The 12,642-nt window shown below is 49.7% G+C and overlaps 1 protein-coding gene across 5 annotated transcripts in view; it reads right to left on the reverse strand.

Moving 5' to 3' along the window:
* Positions 1-12,642, reverse strand: part of pde11al (phosphodiesterase 11a, like) — a 476,822-nt gene that overhangs the window by 187,468 nt on the left and 276,712 nt on the right. For all 5 annotated transcript variants that reach the window (XM_072509449.1, XM_072509448.1, XM_072509447.1 and 2 more), the window contains 2 exons: positions 7,329-7,404; positions 5,654-5,721 (listed from right to left, as the gene is read on the reverse strand). In XM_072509449.1, coding sequence (XP_072365550.1) covers positions 5,654-5,721; positions 7,329-7,404 — 144 coding nt within the window. The remainder of the gene's footprint in view (positions 1-5,653; positions 5,722-7,328; positions 7,405-12,642) is intronic.

The following is a 12,642-nucleotide window of genomic DNA, read 5'->3' on the forward strand; positions in this document are numbered from 1 at the left end:
CCCAGGCAGTGTACACGACTCATTCGTGTTGTCGCGGTCATCCATCCCCGGCATGTACGAGGGACGCCATCCCCGGCTGAGGGGCTGGTTGCTGGGCGACAGGGGCTACCCATTGCGATCGTGGCTGATGACGCCTATACGGAGGCCACGCAATGAGGCGGAGAACTGCTACAATGATGCCCATGTAGCGACAAGGGGAGTGATCGAGAGGTGCTTTGGCGTGCTTAAGATGCGTTTCAGGTGCCTGGACCTCTCTGGGGGCGCCCTCCAGTATCGGTCAGATAGGGTCGGCCGCATCATTGTGGTGTGCTGCGTCCTGCACAACATAGCCCAGCAGAGGGGCGATGTGCCGCAGGCAGAGGAGGGCGGAGTGGAGGAGCAGCAGGAAGAGGCCCAGTCCTCCCCAGATGAGGGGGATGGGGGCAATGGTCAGGGCAGACGGGGTAGACACAGGCGAGTGGCTGTCCACCGTTACCGGCTGGCCCAGCGGGCACGGGACAGACTGACAGACGCCCGCTTCACTGACTAGATGGGCGTGGGAATCGGGTAGTATGGCCACCGACCGCACACCATGGCAACAGCCGACCACCCACACCCCCCACCCATCCACCCACCCAGCACCCTCACCCCCCTCCCCAACCCCACCCACCCCACCCGCATGCACACCCCCCCCCCCCCCATTGCCGATCCACCTGCGGCACAACGGGCCGGGCTCACACAGTTGCGGGTGGACGCGTGTCTATCGCAGGCCATGGAGGATGATGACAACCCGCCCTGCGATGAGCTCCTGGCTCTACATCGTTGGACTATGTCTGACCCATGGCCACAGTACCACCATCCACCCGGACCATCCCTGCATGCGGCTGTGACACTGCAGCGTACGGTCCCGTCCTCTGCCCGAGGGATGTTGATGGCGGCCCAGGGGGAAGGGGGCAGACTCACCTGGGGCTGAGGTAAGACCACCCCTCACACACACACTTGCGCTCAACGTACATGACACCCCCGCACACTTTGGACAGAGCACAAAGGCAGCTTCGGTAGGTGTAACATTGACTTTAATAACCAAAGGAGTTCATGCACGTGCCCTAGCCCCTAAAACTCATCTGTGCCCTGCACCCGTGCCAACTTACTCAGTGTCTAATTGTTTGGCCTTACGGGCCCTTTGACTACGTCTACGTGGTTCCCCAGACGGTACAGCAGAACTGGAGGTGAACTCCTGTGATTCCTGCCCTCTGACACTGGATCCCTTTGGCGGCCGTTTCCTGGGGCGTCCTGGCCTAGATGGGCCAGGCTGCGGCCCGGGCGACAGGGATGGCGAGCTGCCAGCCTTTTCCTGCCCGTTGCCCACCCGATGCACCTGGGACGGAAGGGGGGGGGGAGTCCGAGGTGTTGCGGTGTACCGGGACCTCCCCTACAGAGGGAGCCGGGACGGACCACACCACCTCCTCCTCCCTCGGGGTGCCCGATGGCCCCCAGGCCTCTACATGGGTGGGGGATGCGAACGGACTGGCCATCCGACGCCCCCCCGACATCTGGCGCTGCCAGTCCTGGAGGCCCATACTGGTAGCGACAGGGGTCTGCAGGTTTGCAGCCATGGAGCCCAGGGGGTTGGCAAACCCTGTTTGTGACAGTGCGACGCCGGCTCGCACATGGCCACTGGCGCCGATGCCCTCAGCGATGGCCTGCAGAGACTGGGCCATGGCCTGCTGAGACTGGGCCATGGCCTGCAGAGACTGGGCCATGGCCTGCTGAGACTGGGCTATGGCCTGCTGAGACTGGGCTATGGCGTTGAGCGCCTCTGCCATCTGGCGCTGGCACTGGCTCATGGCCTCCTGTGAGAGGGCAGCCATTTCCTGGGCCACAGACGCCGCCTGCACGGAAGGCCCCAACCCTCGCAAACCGTTCCCCATGTCTGACACCGTCGCACCCATTGCCTCCACCGCGGACGCCACCCGTGCGGTGTCGGCCTGGGTGGCACGCATGACCGGCACCACTCCCAGCTCCTGGACGCGGGTGGACTCCTCCACCTGCGACCGCAGCCGCCCGTCACCCTCTTCGCTCGTCTCCGGGTCGGTGGTTGCATCGGATCTATGTGTGGGTGTGGTAACTGCAGGAACCCGGGATCCATCTGGGCGGCAGATGTTCGCTTGGGCTGGGCTGCCCTCCGACCGCCCGGTCCCTCTGCTGCTCCTATCTCCACCTGCTGTACCGGGACGGCTGTGTTGTGCGCACCAGTGAGTGTACCAGACGCCTCATCACTAAAGTGCCCAACCGTGGTGAGTGTTTCTGCGATGGTGGAGGGTGTTGGTGACAGCAGTGGCGTTGTGTCGTGCTCTTCGTCCCACTCTGAGTCCATGGCACTTTGGGGTGGGGGTTCGTCTCCACCCATCCACTCTGAGTCACTGTCCGGTATTTCGTCTTCCTGGGTAGTGCTGTCCCGGGTAGTGGTGTCCTGGGTAGTGGTGTCCTGGGTAGTGGTGTCCTGGGTAGTGGTGTCCTGGCTCGGATGTGACGGGCGCCTGTGGCTGCCCCCCTCGTCGCTGGGTGGTCGCTCCCGCACGTGACGGGGGTGTCGTCTCCCTGTTGCTCCAGGTGTCTCCGTCTCCCGTTGTGTGCGTGGGGCATCCTGCGGGCGTCGCATGCTGGAGGGTCCGGTTCTCTCCGTCTCTCGTGGTCTCCGAGGGGCATCCTGCGGGTGTCGCATGCTGGAGGGTCCGGGTCTCTCCGTCTCCCGTGGTCGCCGAGGGGCATCCTGCGGGCGTCGCATGCTGGAGGGTCCGGTTCTCTCCGTCTCCCGTGGTCTCCGAGGGGCATCCTGCGGGCGTCGCATGCTGGAGGGTCCGGGTCTCTCCGTCTCCTGTGGTCTCCGAGGGGCATCCTGCGGGCGTCGCATGCTGGAGGGTGCGGGTCTCTCCGTCTCCTGTGGTCTCCGAGGGGCATCCTGCGGGCGGTCTGCATCTGCGGGGATGGGTGCCTGGACGTCTGGTCCTGCGATACACAATGAAGCATGCATGGTTAGACATCAGGCAGTGATCAGGTGATACGGGGGAGGGGGATATAGGGGAGGGGGGATATGGGGACGGGCTGTCGGTGGCTCACTCGCTAGTACGCCCCCGACCTCTGCATCAGCAACCTCCCGGTCCTCAGGTCCGCCAGCCAGTTCCAGGGCCCTTTCCTCGTGTACGGTCAGTGGCCTCTCATCAGCGGGCCCTCCTCCAGTCCTCACATGCTCCCTGTTGTTGTGTGCGCGCTTCTCCTGTGGGGGGGGGGGGGGGGCAGGGGTAAAAGGCAACAGTGTTAGGCAGGTATATGAATGCACGCCATCGGTTGCGCGTGCATTGCAGAGGTTAAGGTTAGGGCTGGATTCACTTGGGGATATGGGGGAGGGGGGATATGGGGGAGGGGGGATATGGGGAGGGGGGATATGGGGGAGGGGGATATGGGGGAGGGGGATATGGGGGAGGGGGATATGGGGGAGGGGGGATATGGGGGAGGGGAGATATGGGGGAAGGGGGGATATGGGGGAGGGGGGATATGGGGGAGGGGGGATATGGGGAGGGGGGATATGGGGGATATGGGGGAGGGGGGATATGGGGGAGGGGGGATATGGGGGAGGGGGGATATGGGGGAGGGGGGATATGGGGGAGGGGGGATATCGGGGAGGGGGAATAGGGGAGGGGGGATATGGGGGAGGGGGGATATGGGGAGGGGGGTATGGGGGATATGGGGGAGGGGGGATATGGGGGAGGGGGATATGGGGGAGGAGGGATATGGGGAGGGGGGATATGGGGGAGGGGGGATATGGGGGAGGGGGGATATGGGGGAGGGGGGATATGGGGATATGGGGGAGGGGGGATATGGGGGAGGGGGGATATGGGGGAGGGGGGATATGGGGGAGGGGGGATATGGGGAGGGGGGGATATGGGGGAGGCTCACCCTGCCTGCTCTGACGAGGTCGTTCACCTTCTTGTGGCACTGGGTGCCTGTCCGTGGTGTCAGGGCCACAGCGGTGACGGCCTCTGCCACTTCCCTCCACAGACGCCGGCTGTGGCGTGGGGCAACTCTGCGGCCGTGCCCGGGATACAGGGCGTCCCTCCTCTGCTCCACCGCGTCCAGGAGCCCCTCCACATCGCGTGACTCGAACCTCGGGGCTCAGCGACGGCCAGCCATCCAGTCGGGTGTTGTGGTCGGGTGATCCGGTCGGGTGGGGGGGAGCAGCGCAGCCTTATGAGCCGTCACACCGTGCAGCGCGTATGACGCTGCACGGCGTGAACCACTGCGCAAGCGCGGATCCCGTTTTTGTCGCTGCTAGCCCATTTCGGGCCGGAGACTATCGACCCATTTTTCCGACGTGACGCAAGTCGGATTTGCGCCGTTTTTTGCGCCGATCGGCGGACTTTCCGCCGATAACGGAGAATTTCGCCCCAGGTTTGATTTACGTCGGCGGGACAGGCAATTTATGGGCGGGACTTCGGCCCATACGGGCCGGAGAATCTAGCGGGGGTGTCCCGCCAACCGGCGCGGCCCGATTCCCGCCCCCGCCCAATCTCCGGGAGCGGAGACTTCGGCGGGGGCGGGATTCACGGCGGCCAACGGCCATTCTCCGACCCGGCGGGGGGTCGGAGTATGACGCCCCTTATTTGTATTCTCTGACTTAAGTGTTTGTTTTATAGAAGTACAAATTTGCAAAATTATCCCTTTCCTCTTCTAGGTCTAGGAGCTGGAAGATTGCATCAAAACCATCGGCACTACTCTACCTATACTATGAATACTGTAGTCTGAATGATAAATACCTATGAGAGTTTACACTTATTGGTGTTGATGTGCATGACTCATATGAGCAAAGGGCCTCAGTCAGTCTTCTGGCTTTTGAGATTCTTTCATCCTAACGGAATTTTACTTCGGCAGTACAAAGCACACTGGCTGGCAGCAGATTGATGGAGAAGGGTTCCTCAACAGATCAAATGCAACATAATCAGAAACCCATTTCTAAATAACTGGCTTATGATTTCATTACACATGGCACACAGGAAGAATCTTCTTCTATAATTGACTAATTTGTTCCTGGTCCGTACCACTGAATTAAAAAACATTTCTATGTGACATTACGCTCTGTACAGTCATTCAGCACTACTGTCAAAGCACTAAAAATAATTACTGTTCAGCCCTCATTCGACTCCCTCTTTTGAGCTTAATGATTTGGTCGTAGCTCTTAATGATGTAAAAATTAAAATAAAATAAAATCACAAGAAACTTTTCGGATAAATTAATATTTCAGCTAATCATCATTTTTTAAATAGTTTAATTCACAAATGAGTTAACTGATTCCAGAATTTAAGTCCTAGACCTCTGATAAGAAAAGCACTGTTATGTAAATAGTCAGCATCAGTGATTGTTATAGTTACATTGCTTCTCACAGGCCTCATAAGAGGAACAATCATACATTCAACCGAACAGCTAAGTGAAAGGGATTAGCATTAAGGGACATTTTGCAATTGATAGCTAAACTTATGGAACAATCAGATTTGTGCTCAGACTTACAGTCATAAAGTGTCAAATGTATGCCAAACAATGGGATAAATATTGAATTTTTTTTAAGCAGGCATGATTACAATTTACAAATATTATGGTCTAGTAAAAGTAATAATCTCACCTCAAACAATCTTTGATCAGCATCATCAAATGTTTTTCTATCCAGCCTGTTAAGTATCTGAGCAACTCCTACACAAAAAATTAATTTAAATGATCAGCTGTTGTTGTTCCTAGGATTTGAAAAACCTTCAATCTTTGATTTTATTTTATAGCTAGCAAAGCTCATTATCCTGCATTAGTGCAGAGTATAGTTACCCTATTGCCCAACATTGTAGAGCAGATGAAAGAAAGATCAAATACAACAATTCCTTTTGATTATCACAATGCAAAAATATATTGGATATGATCAACAAATTTTATATAGATAATTACCAATGCAAATCAATAACTAATAAAAAGGTTTCTGGATCGCAGCAACAAAATGTAGTCAAGATAACGTGACACATTACCAAGCCTTCAGTAGTTTAATATTTCTGCACAATATTTCAGAGATCTCCGGTTCCATGACTTTTTTATTAACGCTTTTTTAATACACAATTTCTCCTGAGCTGGCACAGTTTTCTTGGAAACAAGCATAGGATATACTGGGGACAGTTTTATTTTAAATTTTATATTTTGATCCAGAGGCTAAAACATTTGAGAATCATAATTTAAAGTTTAATTCAAAGGTTACAGTTTGACTAGTCAAATGATCTCAGATAACCAGTTTTCAACTTTGATTTCACACCAATTCTTCCAAACGTAGGACGTTGTTTTGTCCAGACTTCAAAATGAGCGAGTAATGGTGCCTGAACTTCAACACAAACTATGATAAGAACTGTGACAAACAGGATTCACTGCAATAGTCCTTTAAAACATCAATAGCATCCCAAAAGCTAGAGTAAAAGTGTGGGCATCTATGGTAACAATGTAAAAATATCTTCTAATGTTACTCACACTGATCATTTGAATGCTCACTCAACAGAAAAATACTTACAGTGCAGACTTCGCACACAAGCTTCAAGAAATCCAGATTTGCATAGTAGAAGCCCCTAATAATCATTTGTCAAATCTATCCTGCTGTGTTATATTTGTACACGTTTTATTGACTACCCATTTTGTGTGTGTGTGTGATTCTCTCAGTATGATATACATTCCCATCAGTGTCATGGTCTCTTTTCACTTAGGCAGTGATGGTGTGAAAAAAATTCACTTTATTAAATGACATTTCCACTTTCCATAAAAACTTAGTTGTCTATGCATATGGAACAAGAAGATAATATTTAAGATAATTGAAGGTTTTCCTTAGAATTCCTAAGACGCTAAGATCAACTTCAGCACTCGGGCTCAATCAGCTAAATCTGTACCAACCAGATCTGACATTTTCCTGATCTGAACGGCTGATTTATTGACAGTCAGAATCCGTCCCTCCACATCCACCCCACCCCGTGGCCTCTCCCCCCACCCCACCCCCCTCCACCACCACCTCAATACTCTCCAAAGCTGTTTCTGGATGTCAATCGGCATCAATGTTCTTGTGCAGAAATTAGAAATGAAAAAAGGAAATTGCATTATGTTTTCAAAGTGTGGCCTAAATTTGCACCTTGTGTAGCATCTGCTGGAAAACTACAGCTACTTACAGGCTATTCACATTTGTCCCAGTATCATGGGTGCACATCCTGAGGAGGAAATCAGCATAAAGGCCATTTTTTTGTCCATAAAAACATTGTTAAATTTATATCTGTGTCTCCACTCACCAATGATCTGATGATTACTGTTCCAGATGGGAACACAAAGCACTGAGCGTATGTGAAAACCAGACATCTGGTCTGCCTGAAAAGTAAACAGGCAGTGAAAATACGAGGATCATTAACATTTTATTTTTCCAGAACATGAAAGACACTACACTATCTTTAAGCCAAAATTTATTTCCTAGTAATGTTGCCTGATTATTTTGAAACTTTGATCAGATAGCAAATAACTTCAAAGACGTTTAACTCTTCCTTCTCCAACTCCTAGCTAAATTTTATGATCGAGACTAAATAAGTGAAGCCACTCTCTGATAAGCAGATCATTATAATACTTGAATTTATAATGGTGCCTTATATGGAAACATTCCAAAGCATGACAGATTATTCCTCTAGTGCAGTAACTGCTATTGTGTAGGCAAATACGGTAGCTCTGAGCATTACACACAAGCAACAATGAGATGAAAATATTTTGGTGACTCGGGTTAACTGAGAAATGATAGCCAGGACAGCCCCCTTCTGTCCTTCAAATGGTGTCATGCAATTTTTAATGTCCACCGGAATGCTATAACTGATACAACGGAATTCAGTTTTAATAACTTTTCCAGAATGACAATGCAGATAAGCCATAAAATGTCAGCCTAGCTGATGAGTTTAAACTATGGTTTAGTTGGCAGGAACCAAGATAGCAACATAGGTCCAGAGGCAACACATATTATAAATTGAGCCAAGCTAACACTGCTTGTAATATAAGTTAAAAATTGAAGCTGGAGGATTTTTAAATATTGTGTTAATCCACATATAGACAATTATTTTACATCGGAAGTAAGTAAAGCATACTGAAGACATATTTAACTCTAGCTTAAATGTGTTAACTTTTTGCAAATAATTTCTTCATTTGTTTTTCTTGATCGAATTGTATCCCTTTTCCACAAATGTTTTTTCACTAACTGCCTAATGGACACGACTGCATATCCCCTGTGGTTGGGAGCTCCTCAGCCACAAACTAGTCCAACAGATCATTTGATATAGTAATTATGCTGTTAGACATTATGCTGTAAATTAGCCCATTTCAAACCCAATGGCATTTACATTTGAATTTTTAAACTTGCAAAATGTGGATATTCCAAAGTACACAAATAAATTCGGCTTCACACCAAGAAAAGCTGGAAAATATTTAAGAACTACATGGGAGCTCATCAAGACTCATCTCTCCAGAATGACTGGAAGTTGTTCAGACATTCCTTGCTCCCCCTAAAGCACAACAACCCTAACACTTGACTTTACTCTACTCTCACTAAATTCTCAACGTATAAATAAACGTATGACCATGTTTTCTCTATACCTAACAGAAGTCAGTCATGGGCATCACTGTTGGCATTAAAATAAACCTGGAAAAATCTTTTGCTACAATTTAGAAAATACCATTATAGGCATTGAATAAAATCTCAACAGGAAATTGTCCTTTCTTATGTCTGTATCACCATTTTTTTTAAAAATACGGGGCTGGATTCTCCGCACCCCGACGCCGGAATCGCGGCCGGCACCGGGAATCCATTTCCCCACACGGAATCGGGACCACCGCCAGTTCCCCGATTCTGCGGACCCCGAAAAGCGGAGTACTCTTGCCTCCTATCACCTACCTGGCATCATTGCTGGAGGCCCGCTCCGCCATTCTCCGCCCCCGACCAGCTAAAGGCCCGACGGCATGGATCTAATGTGGTCCAGCCGGTCTGGAAATGAGCGTGGCAGCTGCGGACTCAGGCCATGGCCGCCCTGGTCGGGGGCGGGCCAATCGGAGGGCAGGGGGTGCCTTATACACGTCCGGGCAATGTTCGGGCAGGCGGTCAGGGTCGGGTACGCGCCCGATAGGGGGGGGGGTCTATTTTTAGGGTCCTGCTCTGCGGTCTGAGTCCGCCATGGAACATGGCGCGGCCGCTGGGCACGGCCTTCCGACCCAGAAGTGCGAGGCCCGTATCTGCAGCAAAAGCTGCTAGATTTATACCGGGTCCCTCCTAGCCCCCTGCAAGGCTCGGAATATGTGGCCCTTTCACACTAGTTTTTCTGGCGTGAAAGTCCACAGTTTTGACACCGGCATGGGGACATAGTCCCAATAACAGAGAATCCATTTGGAATCAGCACTCGTCCAAATTCAGCAATAGTTCAAATTCTCCAAATACCTAAATGTTTGACTCAGTAATGTCTCTTAGTGTTAAAATTGACGTCCAGTGCCCATGCTTAATCTCACCCAAGCTACACAAAAATTAAAAAGTTTGCTTTTATGTAGTGCTTCATCACATTTCTCAAAAAAGTCTCAAATGGTTTAGCTGGTTTAGCACAGTGGGCTAAACAGCTGGCTTGTAAAGCAGAACAAGGCCGGCAGCGCGGGTTCAATTCCCGTACCGGCCTCCCCGAACAGGCGGCGGAATGTGGCGACTAGGGGATTTTCACAGTAACTTCATTAAAACCTACTTGTGACAATAAGCGATTATTATTATTATTATTATTAAATGATTTAGTGTAAAATGCATGGCTGTGAACCTGAACCAAGTCTCTGTAATGCAGGTAAACACACCAAACATTTTTATATAATGTCCCACAAACTGTATTGAAAAACCAGTCAATGGATTGCAGGGTCATAGAGGTTTACGGCATGGAAACGGCCCTTCGGCCCAACTTGTCCATGCCGCCCAGTTTTTACCACTAGGCAAGTCACAACTGCCCGCATTTGGCCCATATGCCTCTATATCCATCTTACCCACATAATTGTCTAAATGCTTTTTAAAAGACAAAATTGTACCCGCCTATACTACTGCCTCTGACAGCTCGTTCCACTCACCACCCTCTGTGTGAACAAATTGCCCCTCTGGATCCTTTTATATCTCTCCCCTCTCACCTTAAACCAATGCCCTCTGGTTTTAGACTCCCCTATTTTTGGGAAAAGATGTTGACTATCTACCTTATCTATTCCCCTTATTATTTTGTAGACCTCTATAAGATCACCCCTAAGCCTCTTACGCTCCAGGGAAAAAAGTCCTAGTCTATCCAGCCTCTCCTTATAACTCAAACCATCAAATCCAGGTTGCATCCTAGTAAATCTTTTCTGCACTCTTTCTATTTTAATAATATACTTTCTATAATAGGGTGACCAGAACTGTACACGGTATTCCAAGTGCGGCCTTACTAATGTCTTGTACAACTTCAACAAGACATCCCAACTCCTGTATTCAATGTTCTGACTAATGAAACCAAGCATCCCAAATGCCTTCTCCACCGCCCTGTCCACCTGTGACTCCACTTTCAAGGAGCTATGAACCTGTACTCCTAGATCTCTTTGTTCTATAACTCTCCCCAACACCCTACCATTAACTGAGTAGGTCCAGCACTGATTCCATCTACCAAAATGCATCACCTCACATTTATCTAAATTAAACTAAATTGTGTTGGTCAAAAGAACAGCATTTTCCAGGTTATCTTCTGACAGTGTTGCAAGATCTCTAACATCTACCAGTGCTGATAAAAGATGCCTTGGTTTGAATTTTCATTCAACAGTGCCACCTCTAACAATGCAGAGCTCCTTTAGCGTTAGCCTACGTTATAAAACCGAGAACTGAATCCACAACTGTCTAAGCTCACATTCCTGTCATTTCATCTCTGGGTCAATAACTACACAGAAAATTAGACATTTATTTTGTTAAAGGAGAAATTTGGGGGGATATTTTTCCAAGTACTGGGGCACTTAACTTATCATTATGGCATGCCAGGAAATCACGGGTGTGATGCCTGTGATTGTCCATTCATAGGGGAAACTTACAAAATTCCTTTGTCACTCAGTAAATTTCCCCCTTTCTGCAGACCACATATTCCCTATATATGTTTGTTTGCTAGCTTGTATAATGCCAACTAATACCTCTGGTCACTTCGGTCCAATTTTTGTTTTTTTCTGTGAATATATAAAGAGATATATTAACCTTTAATGTTTATGTAGAGTACCTTGGTTCAGGTTCAGTATTTCTTCATGACTGAACTCCTCGTCCTGACTGTATGGCTTTAATCACAGATGGAGCAGCTGCTTTAATATTACATAGATTTTTCTTCATTTGCAGCAGCTAAGTCTCAGAAGGGTTGTAAAACCTGGCACCAGGATTTTGAGCAGGAATTTGGACACAAACACTGACATCTCTCTTTGTAATCACTGCTACATCTCTTGCAACTGCGGAAGTAGTGATCTGATCGATGTGGCATCACTATAAATTATACGCTGTGAACTCTCACTGCATCCAGAATGGGTGAGGGATGCTCAGCTGTGCACTAAATAAATGTGAAAGTCTGAAAGAGAGCCTTTGAACCCTATATTCTGAAAAAACCTTTGTTACTATGGTGATCTGCTTTTTTGGTCTAATTTCTTTTTACGGGTACAAATTGTTCTACACATAATAAAACAACATGTCAAATACATTTACTTGTGCACGATACCTCAGTGCTGAGGGTCTGGAAGAAGCTTTCAGTGCTCATTGATTCATTATAAGAGGAGATTCATTCTGTAGCTATTAGTTTCTAGATTTACAGTGGCACTCTGACTGACTCAGGTTCTGCAATTTTTACAGTGATGCATATATCCAAACTTAAATTCACCTGTACAGAGAATGCTGACTTTGTGTCAATGTACTGCCACCCTTTGACGCCTGGAGACTGGAGATCGTGGGCTGGATTCTCCAATTTTCAGGCTATGTCCTGACGCCAGCGTGGGAATGGTGGCGTTTTACGACCGAAGAATGGGTGCAAAACGGCCACCGATCCTCCGTTTGGTGTGGGGGGGGGGGGGGGGGGGGTGGCTAGCAGGCAGGCAGCGTAGAGCATCCGTCTCTAGCTGCCGATACGGCCAGAGAATTGCCGGGTCCGGGACCGCGCATGCGCACGGCCCGTGCAACATGGCGCCGGCCGCACGCGGATCCGGTTAGCCAAATAGTGCCCCCCTCTTTGGTCAAGCTCGTGATTCCCGGACCACCCCCCAGCCCATGCCAAAGTCCCCCTGCCCGCGGATCGGCTCTCCCTCGACTGTGGCGGCGCTGGACTGAGTCCACAGCAGCCATGCCGAGTTCCCGACAAAAAATAGCACGGCGTGCGGCGGACTCCTAGAGTACGCCGCTTTGGAGGGGACGGAGCATCGTAAAAGCGGCACCACCCCGATTCCGTCGCAAACTGGGATTCGTTTGAAACGGAATCAAATCGCCAAACCCGATTTAGGAGTCAGCGACCGGAGAATCCCGTCCCTTAAGTTGGTTCTAGTATCAAATTAGATCAGCTTTTGCTACCACTGAAT

This window comes from Scyliorhinus torazame, chromosome 6 (assembly GCF_047496885.1).
Source record: "Scyliorhinus torazame isolate Kashiwa2021f chromosome 6, sScyTor2.1, whole genome shotgun sequence".
NCBI classification, from domain to species: Eukaryota; Metazoa; Chordata; class Chondrichthyes; order Carcharhiniformes; family Scyliorhinidae; genus Scyliorhinus; species Scyliorhinus torazame.